At 34.2% G+C, this 20,742-nt stretch overlaps 1 protein-coding gene across 8 annotated transcripts in view; it reads right to left on the minus strand.

Moving 5' to 3' along the window:
* LOC136029562 (E3 ubiquitin-protein ligase HECTD1-like) overlaps window positions 1–20,742 on the minus strand; it is a 484,457-nt gene that overhangs the window by 25,587 nt on the left and 438,128 nt on the right. For 6 of the 8 annotated variants that reach the window (XM_065708048.1, XM_065708041.1, XM_065708044.1 and 3 more), the window contains 8 exons: window positions 19,806–19,937; window positions 18,077–18,351; window positions 15,777–16,029; window positions 13,805–14,021; window positions 12,335–12,514; window positions 9,867–10,186; window positions 4,838–5,807; window positions 3,252–3,384 (listed from right to left, as the gene is read on the minus strand). In XM_065708048.1, the coding sequence (XP_065564120.1) occupies window positions 3,252–3,384; window positions 4,838–5,807; window positions 9,867–10,186; window positions 12,335–12,514; window positions 13,805–14,021; window positions 15,777–16,029; window positions 18,077–18,351; window positions 19,806–19,937 (2,480 nt within the window). The remainder of the gene's footprint in view (window positions 1–3,251; window positions 3,385–4,837; window positions 5,808–9,866; window positions 10,187–12,334; window positions 12,515–13,804; window positions 14,022–15,776; window positions 16,030–18,076; window positions 18,352–19,805; window positions 19,938–20,742) is intronic. The other 2 variants (XM_065708047.1, XM_065708046.1) reach the window with 1 other exon arrangement.

Raw genomic sequence — 20,742 nt, forward strand, 5'->3', positions numbered from 1 at the left:
TTCACTGACACATTATAGAACCAGTTTTTCTTCGTCAGTTCTTTCAGCTTAGCGTGAGACAAGACTAAGAGATGTGACAGAATATACGGAAAATATTTGATTTGGGCTATATATTTGCACATTAGAGGGGGGGGGGGGGTGGTGGTGATAAAGTATTTGGACAGTGTGAACTTAGAAAGCAATTCTTACTACATTAAATGCAGATTAATTGTACGTAACACATTAGGCATGCACACCCGCTCTACTTAACCAAACTGCCTACTGTGCAAATATATAGCCCAAATTTGTTTTTGAAGGATTTTGTTTTTATCTTACTTTGGTATATTTCACTAGGATTGAGCGTGAGAGAAAAATATTAGAAGATTATTAGGTAGGGCGTGTATCATACAGCACCTTTGTCTATCTTATTAAACGAGCAATAATTGTATATCTAAACTTTTCCTCGAAAATTCCGAGAACATTTCAGATATTAAATACCAGAATGGAACGTAATTAAGGCAGGTACTACAATATTAATGTATGAGCAAAATATATGTTTATATAAAATACTACGTTATGTAAACATAATATGATCGATTTTCTTTGGTCACCGATGATGAAAATCAAATATACTTTCGAAATATTACATTACTAATTTAGATTTATTCCCGCACGGTCGTTAGAAAAAAAAACCGATGATTAGCTAAAATATTATTACCCTTACAAGCAATGATTTTGAATGGTTCTTAGGGTTCACTGAGACACTAGTTTCATCACAATTAAATATCAACGACGCTGTAAGTTTGTGCTTATCCACCAATTGAGTGGGTAGCGAAAAAAACTAAGTTTGTGCTCCACCAATTGAGTGGGTAGCGAAAAAAACTAAGTTTGTGCTCCACCAATTGAGTGGGTAGCGAAAAAAACTATCCACAGCCATCCTATTAAGTCCCACAGCTCTTGCACCAGATTTTGACTCGGCCTTACGAATAGACCGAGTATGTGTTGACCCAGTCTTGATCAGCTATTTTTGAGGTATATGCGCTATGCCATTTCTTCGAGCTAACTGGTGAGCTAAGGTACGTAAGTCCTTCATTGTCAGACCAAATAACCGCACGTCCTTAGTTTTTAAGTACGCCAAAACTCTAAGTTCCTGTTCTTGGGTAAACATTCTTAAAATGTTTACCCAAAAAAAATTATTTTTTTCCTATTTGAAAATAGGATAGACTTTCCGTCACAAAATTATTTAAAAATTATTTAATTTAAGTTAAAATTAAATTTTAAAACCAAAACAAAAAAAAAGTCCTTGTTTTGCAACATACATAGGAGCAACAAGGTCAATGGAGTGCATAGAAACTTTCAAGCATTTAACCCTAACCCACCGTGAATTAGCATGAGAGGGTTGACTCTAGTTCAGCATTGTCGAGTGATAGCCATGAGAGGAAAATTTTCAAGTAAGTCAACCCGTAGTCAACCTGCGTGTGTTCCCCAGCGAGAACCTCTAACAGGTACGACTCTAGTTCGGCATTTGTGAAGGGACACACATGCACGGAAAGATGTAGCATAAATGGGAGACAGTAACCACGGCAATCAAAGGGATAAAATTAACCCTTGACTGGGCTGCCCACTTAATTCAACAATCTGTCTTGGCTTTTTCTACAATTGGCCATGACTTTGACTTTTCCCACAACTATTCCCTCTTTTTTAAATTCAAAATCTTGTCTACCTTCATTTTTGTACGTAAAATAGTGGAGATTTTGAACATTTTATCTCCATAACAAATTGAACAAAAATACTGCTATGACTTCCTTTTTTTCAGGTTTTTATAGTTCTTCGGATAATGTTTACAACCCTCCAATTTACAAACCCAACTCTGTAGTGCAGAAAAATTGAATTAAAATCGCTCTAGCGATTTTACTTCTTCAATTTTCTTGGAAAAAAAGAACCTCCAGCGACATTGCTGGTGCATAAGGTAACAAACCGATGCTTCAGTTGTTAGATTCAGTTGCAAGCCTCTGTCATAAGTTCCAGTTGAAATCCTTCTGAGGATAAAATCTTTTGTAGGGGTATTTGAGCTGTGGTATTTTTGAAGAAAAATAAATAAAACTCTGCTAAAATAATTGTTTTGAAATTGTCAAAAATTATTTTTATTCAGCTGAATTTTTGCTTGGTTGCTTTCTTACGCCATATAATTGGGGTAATGTCTCGATGAAAATCATACGTTCGAGGAATGTTACATTGCTAATTTAGATTTATTTCTGAACGGTCTTTAGAAAAAAAAATCTTCGTTTGTTGGAACTTTTGTTTTGTAGATTTTCGGTTTCAATTTCGACATTCCAAAAATTTTCATCCTAGTTCTAAAAATACTATTTAACTTGTCATGGCGAAACTAAATGTTTGGTTGACAAACAAATTAATACAAGCACATCCGCTATATAAAAAAAAAGAAGAAGAAGAAGAAAAAAAAATCGGACCGGGTTTACCAGAAGAAATTCACCCATCTTGAATATTAAATATACAATACATAATAGACTATTAACTACTAAAGTAATACAAATTAAATAATAACTAACCAATAATACAACTAACCAATAATGACATTTAAAAGAATTAAAATTTAGATATAGGAAAGTGTAAGCATCAAGCATTACTCTCGAAAAACCTATAAAGTATATCTTTTATATTTATTTCAGATTTTAGGACTTTTATATAATTATTGCAAAATAATTAGCATATACTTAAATAAACAAATTAGCAAATGAAAAAGCACACAAAAACCTTTGCCCCTTTTTTCACCTCAAAATATCAACAACATGCCATTTTGTTTGTAAATACAACAATAGCCCAAGTTACAAAAAATATCTTTGAATACCATGTTTGAAGAAAGGATGAAAAAATATCTACTTTGACTCAATATAAAATCATCTGCATATTTTAATTTCTAATACATTATCCTATTTTCAAAATATATTATTATTACGGTAAAATTTTAATATCTTACATATTAAACCTCTCCGCATATAAATATAAAAAAAAATGACAGAAAACTATAAAAGCAACATATCCCTCTCTTTCTACCTAGAGACACTTTCTCCTCAAATAATAAGCTCCTCTTAGGGAGGAGTTTTTCTTCTTTCTCCCATGTATCCACGTACACCCTAAAAGGAACAATTTGTCCCTTCTGTATAGTTATGATGTAAGACATAGAGAATATGACACAATCTATGCTGTAAGACATGAAAAAAACAACTAGAATACGGGGGAACGAGGCTTACCTTTCTAGAAAGTCTTCAAGGCTGACTTGCTCAGACTCTGAGGAACTTAAACTAAACGCCTGCCCAAGACCCGTTGCTGGAGCGCCAGCATTATTCAAACTTGGGTAGCTTTGAGCAGTGCTTAATAAGCCACCTACAAAAATGATAGGATAAATACTTCATTTGTGACTGAGTCAGAAACCCCTACAATACACTTCCACACTTTAATACATTTCATTTCTACAATAAATAAGAAATCAGAAGATCAAAAGGAAAAACTAACAAAGCAAAGTACAAAATCAAGAAACACTACGGATAAAAGAATAAAAAGGGTTTATGTTACGAAATCTAATTAAAAGTGTACAAATTGAATATAAAAAAAATATATTAGATCCTTCATTAGTACATAAAAAAATATTAAGAATCGAACAAAAACACAAAACCAAAGAAATCTTTAACGAGATTTTTGCAGACAATGTATTTAACACACAAGAGATAAAATTTTTTATTTTTATAATTCCAAAGTCACCAAATTTTATTAGAAAACAGCGAAGTTGTGTCCCATCCAGAAACAACACTGGAAAAAGAAGCTTCTGAAAAGAGAAATATTATAAAACTTTATTAGCATTAACTCGTCTGCCTTTCTAAACGTGTAAGTCATACCTTGATAGTTGTAAATACAGGTAATGACCCTAAAAGTGAATCATCTCGTTATTTATGCAAACTATTTTTATTTTCATTTCTTATGCGCACTATTTATATTTATGCACACTATGCATAGTTATGGTAACTAACATGGTTATTTATGGACACTTAAAAGAATATATAAAAAAATATATTCGATAAAAAAAATATATATTCGATTGCCATCTAATTAAGGGCACTTTAATACAAACTATAATATCTTGGAAAATAGTTCAAATAAATAAGAAAATGCACACTCTCGGCCAACATTTTTTTTTCTGTTTCAAGGTTGGAAAAGGGAAGGGTGGACCCGGGAGGATCTCTCGCCCAATTTAGGTTAGTAACTAGCTTTTAAAAGAACTCAAATTGTGGTCTAGTGAACAAGACCTACTACTACAGATTCATAGGATTTTCTATGCCTTTTTTAACACAAAAGTTATACCGTAGAAGTTATTCAGACAGCAATAGCAATTTTATAAACAAAAGCGCACTAGGGCAATTAATAAAGCTAAAGTCTTTCTTATTTCCAGTACCTTAAACTAACAACAATCTAACTACTATTTAAGTACTAATGAAAATTATTAATAGCACACAGCTGAATTAGCATTATAAACGGGAGAAAAAATGGCAAGCTAAAAAAAAAGAATAATCAAAAAGCAAAAGGAAAAATATGCGTTGCATGCAAACGGCTAAAGCACAACCACAACCAAGCAAAAAAAAAATTACATGAAGCGAGACCAAGAGGAGATTCGGCAGTTGTTTGTAGGGCAGCCAAAGGTCGAAGAGTAAGATATAGAAAAGTAATTAAAGCAAGTTATAGAGTAAATCAGAAAAGGATAGTTGGGTTACAGAATGATTGGAACGAAATGATAATATATGTGTTTAAAGAAGAAGCAGAAGATGAAGAAACAGGAGAAACTCGCCTGGGAAATTACTTGAGAGGGCCAGCCTGACGAGACTCGAAACTGCATTTTGTCTGGGGATATTATTTCGGTTTTGATTAGACTGGTTCGATCCAGCTTGGTGCCTTCTCCTCGTTACTTGCGCAAATGTGTCAAGTAAGGCTGAGCTGACATCTTGATCAGACTCAGAGCTTGAGACACTCAAATTGGGGACTGAAACACTCATCGGTGCAGGTCTCACAGTCTCGGATGCCGACTCTCCCCTTTCTCGCTCTACAATAACATTATTACAAGGCTGCTCTAGTGGCGGCGGAGTCGGTGGTCTTTCAGAACGCGGTGTAGTTTCCGACTCGCCAACAAGCTCAGCAATGGCTGATATTAGCCTGTCTACTGTGCTATTTCCTTCACCTTGTGATTCTAAGTGCTCTTCTACATCAAACGTACCGTCGTCAGATATAACAGAAGCTGTTGAATCAAGAAGCTCACTTGATTCTAATGGTGCCTCCAAACGGGATGTATCCCGCACAGATTGAGTTGGCCCGGCTTCTTTACCCCGGGCCCCGTCTTCTGCTCCTCGTTGCTGTTCAGCTAACTGTGATGTACTTGGTTCGCCTGTAGATGAGGACGATGCTTGACTCATCAATATACTATTTTTGGCATTCTTCTGGGAGTCTGAGTTTTCAGCTTCTTTTAATAGCCTAAGTGCCAAAGGCTCGTTCCCACGAACCAATACATGACTTGGGAGGAACCGCATCCTTGGTCCAGCGTTGTTTGTCCAAGGTGAATTGTCACCCAAAGCAAGAGCCACCATAGTTGCCACAGCTCGTGCCCTTCCAAGATTTGAAGAGGCGAAAGATGAGACAGGGGTATTTTCACTGTTTCTTTGTGAATGCCTGGACTTGGATGAGTTGTCAGCGAGTTGGTTGCTAAAGGATACCAAGGCTTCAGCACTAGCTGTTGATAGCACATTTTCAGCAACGGATGAAACTGCCTAAAAGAAATACAAATTTTAGCTCTAAGAAGTTAGGAATTTTACTGCAGAAGTTTCTGCACTTTTTACTTAAGGTTATTTGGCCTTTTATATCAAACGTAGCGCCTTCAAATATAAAAGAAGCTGTTGAATCAAGAAGCTCACTTGATTTTAATTGGGCCACAAAACGGGATGCATCTGGACTCGTGCTTAGAATAAACTCCTAGAATCTGATTGGTTGAAAGTTCAGCCACATTGGGCTTGTGAATTCGATCAAAACTTACAACACTTTTTCTGCACGCCTTTTCGCAATCTCACGGCACCTTTTTTTTTTTTTTTTTTTTTTTTTTTTTTTTTTTTTTTTTTTAAGTAGCCCTCGCATAAAATTAGCAACAATTCTTAAACCAGAAATTGTATAATTTACACCCAATGGAGGTGAATAAAATGCAAAACAGTTAGTATCAAAACAGAGCGTTTTATAGACTGGCGGACCACAAGAATTTCGAACCTAACTTGAAACAGTATCATATGACGCTTCGCAAGATCTTTACAAGGTTTTGAAGAATTTATTGCCTAATTTTGAGAATTTGATAACAAGAGACCTCATTGACAAAGAAAATTTCCCTGAAATTTTCACTTTAAAAAAGAGAACGGGTGTAATCCGACACCAAACCATTGATTCGAACCAAGGCTTCAGGGCGAATCTAGGAATACAAATATAGATGAGTGTTTATAGACAAAATTTCAACTGAAGAAACGAAACTTTGTTTTTAGGTCTATAACAAAGTGCATGGGTAACTTGAAAGACTGAAAAATGGCACTGGTGTCGAGAAAAAACATATCATGAACGCCATCTTTCGTCTGGAAAACGCCCCCAAAAATGTTTGTCCGATTCGTAAAAACATAACAAAAATGGATATAAACAAATTCTTGATGTGTTTTAAAAATATTTTTACCCCCCCCCCTCGGCAAAAACACCGGATACGACCCTGACGACGTATTTGATTTTTGTTGACACCAGAGGCAGTTTCCACTCTTGTTAATTACCTATACTCTGTAATGGAAACTACATTAATATATTTCTTGACCTTCTTTAGGGCGCCTTATTTAAAGAATTCTGTGGCACCACTGCCCTCGACACACGCAAGAAAAGTAAGTCTCCGAACACACCTCCAGTCCTTCTACGATCTCAACTATCGTTCTGTTTTATATCCTGAACTAAGTCATTGATGAGACTTCATTAGCGTTTCTACAAATCACACGATGTTATAGTTTCTATGCTATATGTTTTTTTAGATGCCCGGGCCTTCCCCAGTCCATCTATTGCATTGAACATTCTGCTTTAGTTAGAAAAAACCGCTAAATAACTTATTCTAGCTTATTGCAGTCACGTTCACTATTCTAATTGACAACAGAACCATTCAGAGGTCAATTTAAGGGCGGGACGGATGTACCATTCTTAAAACTAGTAGCGCCCTATTTTTTCAATAAGGCGGTATTTTACACCAAGTTTTGAACTAGGATTTATTTCTAGATTAACGCCACTCATTTTGAGCATTTTAATGCTGACTTTTAAAATTACTTCTTTCCCTATGTTTTTTTGTTTAGATTCCCAGCATTTCCTCATTCCATTTAATGGACCGAACAATCTGCTTTAGTTTAAACTAGCCACTAAATCATTTATTGTAGCTTATTGCAGTCGCGTTCGCTATTCTAGTTCAAGAGTTCGCCACTCAGAGACCAATTTAAGGACTGATATACTGGAGGATGTATACGGGAGGGACTGATATACTGTTCTTCAAACTAGAAACTTAGTATTTATTCAGTATGGTGGTATTTTACACGTTTCATTTTGAGCGTTTTAACACGGGCTTTTCAAAATTAAGAGCTTGGCTCTAAGACTTTGTATACAAGGCTTTACTAAAATAACTGATGAATTTACTAAAAAAATAGAACTTAAAACTTTGAATTCTCGCGCAATGCACCTTTTTTATCCAGGGCCAGCGAGTTATTTACTATAGAGATTTTAGGTCATGCTTTATCATTTAAAATGCTACATCGTCGCTTAGCAAAAAGAATTTTATTCGTCGAGCATCTTTGTCTTACAAGTTTAAAATATCTGCCAGGAACACGCTGCTCTTTCTGTGAAAAAAAATCAGCTTATCGTTCGCATTCGTACACTTTTAAAAAGTTGGAAGAAATCTATGCGTCTCCTCAGCCCTTTAACTAGGGAAAAAATGGAGAAACTTAAAAAGAGAGATTTTGATGCTTCTAAGAATTTGTGTTTATTTACTCGACTATGGGCTGATTTTCATTGCACTGTTAAAAACTTATTCAGTTTAACTTGAAAAAATTATCTACGTATTAGAGTGAAAACAAAGTATTTGGGATTTTTTGTTGACTGTAGTTTGAATTGGAAAAATCACAGTGAAATTGTATCGTCCAAGGCAGCAAGGGGCCTAGGTTTACTTCGTCGTTTTCGTAATTTTCTCCCAGTTTGTGTTTTAAAGGTTATTTATGGTGCGATTATTCAGCCTTATATTGCATATGGGTATGCCCTTTGGGCAAGCAATTTTTATGCTAATTATAGAAGAATCCAGACAATTCAGAATAAAGCAGTTCGTCTTTTGGGGGAATGTTCTAATTTTATTGATACACACATTTGTTATTCCAATTTAAAAATTTTAAATGTAGGTCAGTTAAGGGATCACCAGTTACTAACACTGGTATACCAATTTTTAAATGGCGTTTCACCAGCTTGTTTTTTGGATATTTTTTCTACTTATTCTGATTATCATTCTTATCATACTAGAAATGCGGATAAGCTAGTATCTGAGATAATAAATATAGTGAGATCAGTTCATGTGTTTCGTCATGTGAGTGTAAGCCTCTGGAATAGCCTCCCGAACAGCATTAGGGGCTCTGAATCAGTTTCATCACTAAAATCACAAGTCAAAAAGTTCCTACTTGGTCGAGATGCAGTTTAGAGAGCGGTTCTCTCGTGAGGGTTTAGTCATTTTTTTTTCCTTCTCTTATTTTGTATATTTATTTATATGTTATTGATAATGTCAACTAATTAATTTATTGAGTCATCACGCACAGGACATTTAACCTTTTAGTAGTGGTTATGTTTGTTAATTGATTTTGTTGTTGTCAATTTAATAAAAGTTTCTCTCTCTTCTCTTAAAAAATCCCCCCAAAAAAACAGGTAATAAAAAATACGACTGAGCCAAAAAATATATAAAAAGACGAGAAAAAGATAAGCCCGAGTGTGGTGAACACGAGCATAAATATAATACATAAAACAAATATAACATTATAATAAAAAGTTTAACATAAATAAGTGTGAAATCAATAAAAGATAACCCGAGTATTTTGATTTTAAATTTGAAAACCTTTAAAAACAGACGACAAATATATATATATATATATATATATATATATATATATATATATATATATATATATATATATATATATATATATATATATATGTGTGTGTGTGTGTGTGTGTTTGTGTGCAACTGAAGTAAAATATTCCAACTTAAACAAAAATTTCAGTGATTTTTATGGGCTGCTTTCTTGTAATGCTTTAGTTCTTTCTTTTTTCAGTAATAAAAGTTTCCTGGTGTGAAACGAAATACAGTATCTCTACTATCTGATTTAGCTCATCATATTAATTTATATATCTTTATACCCACTATTATATATCTCTAAATTTTTAATATTTTTATAACTACTATAGTTATATCACTCTTTTGCATTTATGTATTGATTGTTATTTATTTTTACATTATATTGTTATATATTTGTATTTTTACACATAAAACATGTGTTATATATTTACGTTTATAAATAGAAATACTGGTCTAAACCACTATTTAACTTATTAGTAAAGAAAAATGGTTTGCTAAAACATTTTATTACGTCTGTTAAAAGTCTAATTAGAATAAAGGTTTGAAGGATACTAATCCAACGTGCAAAATAAACCCTTTCAAACCCGCTGCTAATATTTGGGTCGTTGGATTTAAATGGTACACATAGTTTAAAATCAACTAAGAAAAACGAAAGAAGACAAACCTTTGACGATATATTATCAGCCGAGGTGGCTTGTTCAGTAGATGCAACAGATTGGGAGGATCCTTCACCAGTGGCTTCTGGGAGGCTTGGCGTAGAGCTTGCTTTTCGAGAAGTTAATACACTTGATGTACTTGGCTTGTCTTTGCCCCTCTGAACGCTTGTGGCTCTTGTAAGCTTGCTTTTAGGTGTTTCCTTTGATAATGCATCTGGCTCATAGCCAGGAGCCAATCGAAGATCGTATTTTCCTTCGGCACCCATGCGATATGAATTGGCCCCACCATAATCCCACGTGATATCTATCCAACCGTTATGTAGTTCACCTAACGCAAAAAGATTATAATAGTTTTTTAGTGCATTGCGCAATTTAGTGCCTTGTCTATTGAATTTGTTGTGTTTTATCAGTGTCTCGTTAGGCCCCAACATGTTAAGCTTCTCGGGCTAAACGATCGTTAACGGTGCATGTAAAATAATTTTCTAGCATGTATAAATGATGTTGATGAAGATAAACAAATCATGGAATGGAGTCTTACATAGTATGTTTGTTAGTATGCTCAGCTCTTCTCGGGCTTAACAATCTTTAACAGTGGACGTAAAATAGTTTTCATATGTATAAATTGTGAAGATAATGACAAACAAATCGTAGAATGAAGTCTTTATTCTGGGGACTCTTTGGTATTCCAACTGAAGGCCAAGATGAAAAGAGGTTTCAACCTTACCTTTAAGGTCCACATTTCGTTTTAAATTCCACTTAAAAGAATAATTAAAATGCTAAGTCTGCTAATTTAACATAGAGCAGCAAAAAAAAGTCTAATACATACAGTAATGTTGCAAAATAAGCAGTACATTTATAATCAATTAATGGGGTGGGAATCCTTCTGTAGGGGCATGTAAAAAAAAGGACTAAATCGTCAAACATACAATTTTGAAATTCAAATCATCCCCTAAATATCCAAGTTTTGTTAAACTCATATATAAAAGAAAGGTCCAAAAGATAAAATCCGTTAATTTATTATAGAACTGCAAATATGAAAAAAGCCTATAGGGCTTTGTTTCATAAGAACGTGTACCCAAAATTGAACTAGTGAACTTGAACTTGAACTAGTGGCTAATGCACCAAGCCCGGAACCTGAAGGAGGTTAGTTTAACCTTAAAGATGGCACATTATTCATGAGATAATCTCGTATTAAAAAAACAAGTTTTATGTGAAAGTCAGGTGGGCGGAAGAGGGAGGGGGGATAACATCTTACTTAACCTTCTTCAAATTTTAACGTTACAGAGTCTTCCAGGAAAATTCAGAAGAAATGTGTCAAATAATTTGTCAATTAAATCAAACACAATCATAATTGCACCTATAGCTGCAACTAGTAAGGACGAACCACAATTCATAATAACTATAAATTAAAAATGCCTCAAAAAACAACAAGCAAAAGTAGCTAGTGATAAAAAATTACCATTTGTTGTTGATTCAGGAATGGTAACTATTATCTCGATTAGTCCTAAAATAGGAACCTTTCTGAGCAACGATGAAAAGGTAACTGAATAAAACATACAATACAATACTGAATAAAATTTCATATTTCTTTTATGTAAAGCATGGGAATGCCCGAAGCTTCAAAAAATCAATTCCTCAATATTCTGTATTTCAATGTATTAGGGTGCTAGGAGACTGATCTTATGCAATACAAAGAAAAGGAATGGAGAGAAATGATGCCGCTGCCTTAGATGGTGTAGAACACCCTGAAAGACTACTGACGCCAACATAACGCTATTTTTAACGATTTCTGATCGTTTGGCCTGAATTTGGCACTAACATACAGATATATTATTTATAATTTACTGTCCAACGGTGGACTGGCCACAAGATGGAACAAAAAGACAAAAAGACTTGTGTTTTTTGACCAGACCAGTTTATAAATCCATAGGCCATTCGATACATTTTAAGGAAATAATCAAATTCTGCCAGTATTTCAATGTATTTTTTTTTTTTTTAGAAAATAGATTTTATGAAACAGAATAAAAGACGGAATAGAGAAAAATAAGAACCCTGCATTAGATGGTGTAAAGAAAAACCTTGAAAGACTATTGACACCAAAACAACCAATTTTTAACGATAGTTCGGCCTGAATTTGAGACTAACATACAGAGATATAACCGACAATTTACTGGTCAAAGGTGGACTGGTCACATGATGAAGCAAATAAAAGCAAAATACTTGTCCTTTCGTCATTGGCTTTACTGAATGTCCACAGAGCATTCGCAGACTGGGCCGTATCCAGGGGGTGTCGGACCCCCCCCCCCCCCAAAAAAAAAAAAAATTCTGACTCGTAAATTGGCCGTATGAATACAGGCAGAAAGACAATTTCTCCTAGTCGAAATTTGCTCACACATTTAAGGAATTTATGTGACGAACATAGACAAATAAAAGACAGTGAGTTAATAAAAATGAGTTGAATAAAAAGAAAACTCACCGACAACAGTCCCTTCCCCAGGAGGGGTACCATCCTGATCCCTCCATTTCCAATCAACTCCTCTAACAACTCTGGCTCCAGGTTGAAGGTGTTTCAAAACATTGTTCTTGATATGACGTCTTTGTTTTCGCACCTGAGCTTCCATCTCACGCGCTGCTTTCCCAAGATCGTCGCATACCCCTATAAAGATACATCACAAATAATTAGAGTTCGGATGACCTTTTTCTAAGTGAGGGTCCCATAGCGTCATCCCTCAAGGGGGTGGATTACCCTCGCCCTTTTTTGTGAGCTAAGACGAAGCATATGCTATATATGATAAATTTCATTTTTTTTTCAATCAACAGCCTCGCGCACCCCATAAAACACTGATAACAAATAATTCCGATTCAGAGATATAGGAGATTCAGAGATATAGGGAGGTTCCTTCAGGACAATATACAGGGGAGGGGGTCTCAGTCTCCTCGTATGCAGGTAATAGCTTATTGAGAATATGAAGGTAAAAAGGGCAATAGAAAATTGAAACATGCAGCAGTCGCAAAACTTCCTGCTCTTTTTATTATAAATTATTGTTCCAGAAAAGTATTTTATTTTCGTCTTAAGCTGTTTATTTTCTAACATTGTTGATTTTGCAATTAATGTTATTGTTCATACCAATTTATAGGGTGTTTCGAAAATCACATTGCTATTTTCTTATGCCAAAAAAGTATTTTCCGCGGTGATCTGAATGAAAAACAATCTATGAAAATTACAGTTAGACAAAATAAAAGATATAACAGCAATATAGCGTATATAGCATACTTTATATTGAGTATAGTATAGTCTAGTATAGTATAGTATAGCCTAGTATAGTCTCAATAGGCTGATGTGAACAAGATTAAGTGTATTCTTGCTGTGACAACATCGTATCAATAAGAGCCTTCTATTCGCCTGCCGTATTATGTTCCTTCATTCAATGCAAGTCGAGTTTTTTCTAATGCAGAATCCGCCCAGATTCTAAAATTTGGGATAACAGGTTCAACTGATTTAAGTAACGTACAAACCAATGGCGGCAATTCACCAAAATGTGAGGAGGTGACAATTTTTTCAATTTTTTTATGATGATACGAAGAAGGGGTTTTTCAAAATCAGGGAGAGGCATTTTTTTTTCTATGAAAAAATTGAAGTACAACAAAACACATATTTTTCAAAGTCTAGGGGGTGGTAATATCCCTCCCACTCCCTTGTATCCCTAATAATACCGGCTTTGCAAAAGACTTTCTCAGGCAAAGTGAATGTTATTTTTTAGTTATTATATTACTAATTAGTTATTCAACACTACCACTTCACTACAACACTACACTACCACTACAGGTTTTTCAAGTCAGTTAAGCCCCCGCAGAAGAATGAAGCGAATACCGTGAATGGTTTAATATCACAACTAGAAAAAGATAAAATTTGATAATATGCAAAACAGGTTAAGGGACCACTTACCTGTAACAGTTCCATAAATCTCAAAGCCGCTAAGGCTGAGATAATGAGTTTGTCCGGACGCATTTCTTCCTGTTTGCATAATTCTAATGTGGCGCCATCCCTGAGTTTCTCCTGCAGGTGCGTCTAATGGCCAAGTAGCAGTTGAACCAGGATCGTTAAGGCTTGTGTCATCAGTATGGTTGAACAAAGTAATCCAATTTGCCCCATCTTTGGACACCTTAGAGGAAAAAGAAATTAATTAGAGCTTTTAGCTGCTACATCACAATACGTGAGCAAGGAATCGGGAGCTCAAAGTATTGGGGCACTAACTTAAAAAAGAAAATAAGCCAAAGTAGAATAAACAGTTATCACGCACTAGAAAACCAAAAAAGGCAAACGTTACAAAAAAAAACGATATAATGATTCAAACCAATATGAAAACTTGAAAACTCAGCCTGAATTAAACCACTGGAACCCCCTGGAAAATAACACGGTTCTAATGACTATTTTTTTTCCAAAGGATCTAACCATATTTTCAGGAAGTTTTTTTTTCCGTAAAATTTCGTCTGTTTTATATTCCATTTGCGCTAAGTTCAGTTTCAGCGTCTTTAGCTTTTGCCACTGCGAGTTTTTGTTTCACTCTGAATCTTTAACTTGGTCAGTGCTATATTTTTAGTGCTATTCTTCAAGTTTTTCGGCTTCTCTGCCAACTTTTTTTCTTTTAATTTTAACCTGGACCTTGTTACTTCATTAGTTTGCATTTTCGTATGTTTTTTGTTATTCTCCTCATTTCTTTCTACATCTTTATCTCTCCTTTCCTTTATGTTTGTCACTCCTTACTTCTCCTTCTTCTTTGATTATTTGGAGAAGGTAAAGGTAATATCCATGCAATTCCAGGCCTGGCAGCAGATGAGCTCCAGCCCCGGGCGCCATACCTCTGGGGGCTCTCAATCTATTCCTGTAAGGTCTCTCCCCTTTTCCCATCTCTCTCTCTCTCTTGCTTTTAAGTTTTATTTTATGGGATGGCTGGTTTCTACATTTATACTCCATTTTGGTTCGAGAAAGGATTGACACGGTAATATTTATGATACAGTATAGATAATAAAAATGGATGTAATACTCATTTATAAAAAGACGGTATAGATAGTACATCTACTATAAATTACTATAGATAGTATAGTTGGTTATTCATTTTGATTTCTGTACAAATACAGTATAACTGAAAAATAAAGATAAGATAAATTGATAGTATAGTATAAATGCTAGTAAGCAAGTAAGCATTAAAAGGACACAAATCGCAAAATTTGGGTATAGTGTATTTTTATTGCAGAAAAATAAGATGTCTGTTTTTTTTTTCCATTTAAAAAAAGTGACGAGAACACAAAAACAAAGCGACAATATAAGCGAAAAATAAAAAAGAGCCTTTGTTTTACGTATCATGGTTATAGAATTAGCTGCAATCTGGCATAGAACGAAGTCTATGCCAGAAAAAAATATTTTGGAAATTCCAAAAAATATACTGAAATATTGTTGGACTAAAATAAAAATTCCCCCACCAAAATCACCACTGCTAAAAACACATTGAGCAGAATTTGGAGTCTTGAGCACCAAGGAAAATCACTTTTTTGGAAGAAAAGTGATCAATATGAAAAGCGACCAACCATCAACCTTTCCTTAAGACGACTACCAGACCTCTCAATAACCCACTATGAGGTGATAAAATATACTTAAAAAACAGCACAACAAATAGGGTTCAGGAATCGCAAGCAGACGAATTAGAATCAAGCAAAAGACAGTTAGTGATAAACCAACTGTATTTCAGAGAATCAGAAATCTTCCAAAAACGCAAGATCCAATTTTTCATCCTCGCATCAAAATAAATCTCTCAAACAAGTATCACAAAAAAAAGAAAAGAAAAAAGCAGCTTCATGTCTGAAACAAGTTCTTGCATACAAAATACCGTAATGTTAAACAAAATCAATAAAGTTCTAACCTGTAAGTTCCAGTTTCTTAGAGCTGATTTGCCATAGCCACGAGCATGTCTGAGCGTATATGCTGACGGGATGAGCCATAGACCAAGATCAATGGCAAACCATGCTCTTCTATCATCATTAGTATGGCAATTCAGGGGAGAGGAATCCCTGCTTAGTATATCTTCAAGCTTCCCATATGGTAAACTGCGACCCTCCGAGCTGCTTACTATCACTAGATTTGCATTTGCAGGATTTACCCAGTCAGATATAGTTCTAAAAATAAACAAAATATTGACTCAATAGAGATAAGAGAAACTAAAAGAGGAAAAAATTAATGAGGCTGAATTGGTCAGATCTGACAAAAAAGAAAATGACATGAATTGACCAGAAAATTGACTTGACAAAAATTGGTTAAACCAATTTAGATTAACTAAATTAGAAGAAAATGAAAAAAGCGAACATTGGCATTTCATATTATATACGAGTTGTATTCTGAGTAGTGAATCGTTTTTGCCATTTCAAATTATATACAAGTATTGTTTTGAGCGATTATGCACTTTGTATTTGTGCCGTTTAAAAGTTGGATTTTGCTTTTCGTCTTTTTTTCATTTTTCCTTTATAAACCCTGCTTCTTTTTGTCTGTTTACAATTGAACAAAAATAAATTTATTTTATTTTATTATTAATTTGATGATTAAAAACGGAGAAAATAAAAGACAACAGGCTATCTTCTGACACTGAATTGGTTAGGGAATGACAAAAACGGAAATAGCATAAATAAATTCAGAGAACTGAATTGGTAGAAAATACCTAAAGCAAACACATTGCTAATTCTGTGATTGCAGACAAAGAAAATAAAAGACAAAAAGTTGATTTATCAGACTGGATTGGCTACCAATGAAGAAAAATGACTTGAGATGAATTGTCCAAACATTGCTGTGACTAAAAATTCTGTCAATTCAGATTCACTGAATTGGCAGAAAATATATAAAGCAAAACAAAGATATTGATTCAGAATTGGCAGAAAATGACTGAAACAAAACAAAAATATTGAGTGAATGCTTACAGAAAGAGAAAAAGGTTGATTTACAAAACTAAATTTGTTAGAAATGACGAAAAATATATAAAAAGAGACTAGGAACACTGACTAGATACAGAAAGAAAAAAAGTGGCAGATATTTTTAACCAATATTATCAGCAACACCTTGAAAAACAACACACATCTGGCAAAGAAGTCGGGTCTTCTTTAAAAAATAACTGCCAATTCTGTTTACTATTTTAAAAAAGTTTTATTTCACCAATATACTACTCATATTTGTTCACGACAAGCTGTATAGCATATACCTTATAAATGTTCGTTTTTATGACAAAAGTTTTGTTTGTAATATTTTCACCTTATTAATATGTTCATTTTATTGACTTTTATTACTTTGAATACGCGCTGAAGATGAATCGTGTATATCAGTCAGAAATATTCACCAGTTTCTGTTTTCTATATTGGCCTAGTCCAAATGGTTCGTTTCTTCTATTCATCTTATGAGAGAAAAAGGCCTAAAGACTAAAAAGAAGAATCGGAAAACCTTATCTTTATTACTAATGCTCAATTTATGTCAGTAAGACAGGTCGGACGTCGACCAGGCAAAATTTTTAGGGTTGAACTAAAATTGGAAGATTTGTTGAAAGGTTTAGTAGCTTACAAAAAACAAGCTGTGAAAACTACTTTATAAATTGCTTAAATACAGTCCGTTAAAAACATGAAATTTATTAATTTTTATTATAGACACTTCTGATCCTTAGTCTAAAAGTGTTTCAGTGTAAGGCTTTGCTAATGTAACCATAAAACAGTATTCATCACATTAGTCACCATTAAACACCACTTATTAACTGTTTAGCCACCCTAAACCAGTCAATCCAATTATAACTTAGCTAAAGGAAATTATTACCCTTACTATAGTTATTAGTAATCATGACCTAATGAAGCGTGAAGAGCTTGCCAAAAAAAAAGAGATATTAAAGCCATTGATTTAAATAAACTCGGTGAACTGAACATAAAAAGCCAAAAAATAAAATAAGGCCGGCTAAAAATCATACAGGTGATCAAGCAATTTTTGTCCACTTATCTTCGCTTTTATGTCATTCAATAGTTTTTTTTTTGTATATAGAAATGAGGTGACATTTCAAATTAATACTCTTGATTAACTTGTAAAACAAAATTTCACACAAGGAAAGAAAAAAGAAATTGCAATCCAGGGGTTTTGCGGACTGTAGTCTTTTAAAGGGAACTCTACTGTAGATTGTAGATAAAAATCAACCCTACTTACTTTCCATTTGTGCCAATCCAATAAATAATACCATTTTGGTCGAAGTCACTATTGTGCGAAAACGTAACAGGTGGCCCTTCCTTCAGCCTCTTAACAAAATTCAGTTGAGATCTCTCTGCATCATACCATTGCTTAGCAACCATTTTTAGCAGATGCTTTTCAAGCTGACCAATAGTAGCTAGGGGTTCCATTTTAAGGCAACGTCCAGTGCGATCCGTGAGATTCGTCTCACCAGGAGCTCTCTCTAACCGGAAACGTAAACGACGAGTTAAAATCTGAAATAGATTAAAATATTCATGAACTAAAATCCTTTAGAGGTAACTGAACTGAATTAGAAAGTAAATATAAGTAAGCCATGAAAAGAAACCTCAGAAAGTGCTCAATAAATTTTGAATTCGGACTGGCTTTTCATGGATACTCACGCTCAGCAATTCTTTGAAAGAAGATATCGCTAAATCGGCAAAATTATCTTTCGGATTTTTTTTTTTTTTTTTTTTTTTTTTTTTTTTTTTTTTTTTTTTTTTTTTTAAGCTTGTAGGTGCTAAATAAAAGAATACTAGAAACAATCTTTTCCAGCAAACCATCAAATGCCAAAGGAAAATCAAATGCCAAATGCCAGTAGGTAGTCTCCAAATGAGATGAGTTTGAATTATGTTAATGACATTAATTTTTTTAAGTATGTATGTCCTAATGAAAAGTTGTCAGATATAGTTTTTTTTCGGCAAACCATTAAGGGCCAAAGGAAAAGCATGTCGCCTCCAAATGGGATGGGTGGTGGTGGCAAGGAAGGACTTAAGGGAGACTGGAACCTCTTTGGAGTGTGTAAAGAGGAAAGCGGGATGGAGTAGTAGCGTGCATATGCCTCAGGTGGCTTGGTGCTGCAGTGAGCTGTTAGTAGTAGTAGCCATAGCATGTGCTAAATACTTAGGCAAACTGGCTGATTTAGGATAAGAGAGAAAATAATGATACGATTTATTGGGGGTGCACAAGCCCCCCTGACAGGTTCTTGAATGTGAATTCAAAATTCTAATATCAAACCCACTAAAATTGTTTACATATTTGGAATCTACAAATTAGATTTTAATTTAAAATCTGTTTTCAGAAAGTCGCAGAATATGGAGTAAACTCGAGTGGGAATTCAACAAAAGACAGCTTTTTAAGCCTGGATTAAGTTTATTACGGAGATGTTTGTGATTAAATCAAGTTTATTATAGAGATGTATACGATCAAAAACCGCATAATTCTGCAAACAATCTGGGGGAGGGGGACATTGAATCCCTTTGGTGAGGACTGGAATGAATTTAAAAAATTTCAAAAATCGACACTAAAATACCAACGTTTATGCCGTTTGACAAATGGTTACCGTAATAGACATTGGAAAATTATAAGACCACAAAAACAATTTTCTTTTACAAAACATAAACATTCGACCATCACAAAACATACAACATACAATAAAAAATTCCAGTATTCCAGAGTGGCAGTAGTATTTGGAATAGTAAGAGTTTGAAAAATTGGCAAAAATAGAATGATTGAAGAATCAAAGAAAGGAAAAGAGACACACAGGGAGAGAATACACATCTGGAGGCTATTTATAATGCAGACAAGTCATACATAGAAATAAGCAGCATTACAGTAGCTTCCAAAATAGTAGGAGTTAAAAAAATTAGCAAAAATAGAAATGGAGAGGAGTCAAAGAAAGGAAGCAAGAGAAAGAAAGAATAAATACCTGAAGGCTGCTTCCAGTACCAGGCAAGTCATACATATAAATAGGTAGCTTTTCAGTTGTTTCCAGGATAGTAACCAGCTTTCTTACAAGAATACTCGCTGCTGATAGGCCATCTATTTGCATTGAGTGATCCTAAAAAATATAAATGATAGCATTTACGAAGAAAATTTATGAAAAAAAAAAAAATAAAAATCTACTTATTTTCGTTTGCATAGTTTAGAGGTAGTTCCAAGAAAAAAAAAAATATAAATAAATACTAATCTTGTTAGGTCCAGAAGCGCAAATTAAAACGGAGATTTTTTTTAAATCCAATGAAAATTTTTCATATAAATATGATTCATCTGTTTCTAAATGAATATAAAAAATGGGCATCCATCTTAAGACCATGGAATTGAATTGAATTTATTTATAACCCGTTATAATACACATGAAAAACGGAGTATAATGTGAATAAAAGAAAAGAGGAAAAAGAAAATGACCTAAAAAACTATACAAACAACTTTACAACACCACCTTACTTAAAAACAATTAAAACATACAAAAGCAAAACATTCATTGAATCAAAATAGCGCTCCATGGGTGCCGACCAATTCTACTATTATAAGCTTCTATGCTTTTTCTGATAGAAGCATTTGGGTCTATGATGACGTATCTTTTAATGACCCAGGAGTTGCTTGACCATGGTGGAAGGGCAAGCAGGTATTTGGCATACCGGAAATAGAATCGCCGAAGCTCCTTCGTCTCGGTTATCGTAAACGTACGCCAGAAAGGTGCAAGGTATAGGACATTCGGGAGTGCAGAAGTATTGTAAAGTTTCGCTAGAATTTTGTGGTTGGTTCGAAGTTTGTTTGCTACCAAGCTTCCGTATGCAGTTGCTGTTCGACGTTGGAAATCACAGATCAAGAGCCTTCTAGTTGCTTTAAGAGTGTAACCGATA

Source organism: Artemia franciscana, chromosome 7, assembly GCF_032884065.1.
Source record: "Artemia franciscana chromosome 7, ASM3288406v1, whole genome shotgun sequence".
NCBI classification, from domain to species: Eukaryota; Metazoa; Arthropoda; class Branchiopoda; order Anostraca; family Artemiidae; genus Artemia; species Artemia franciscana.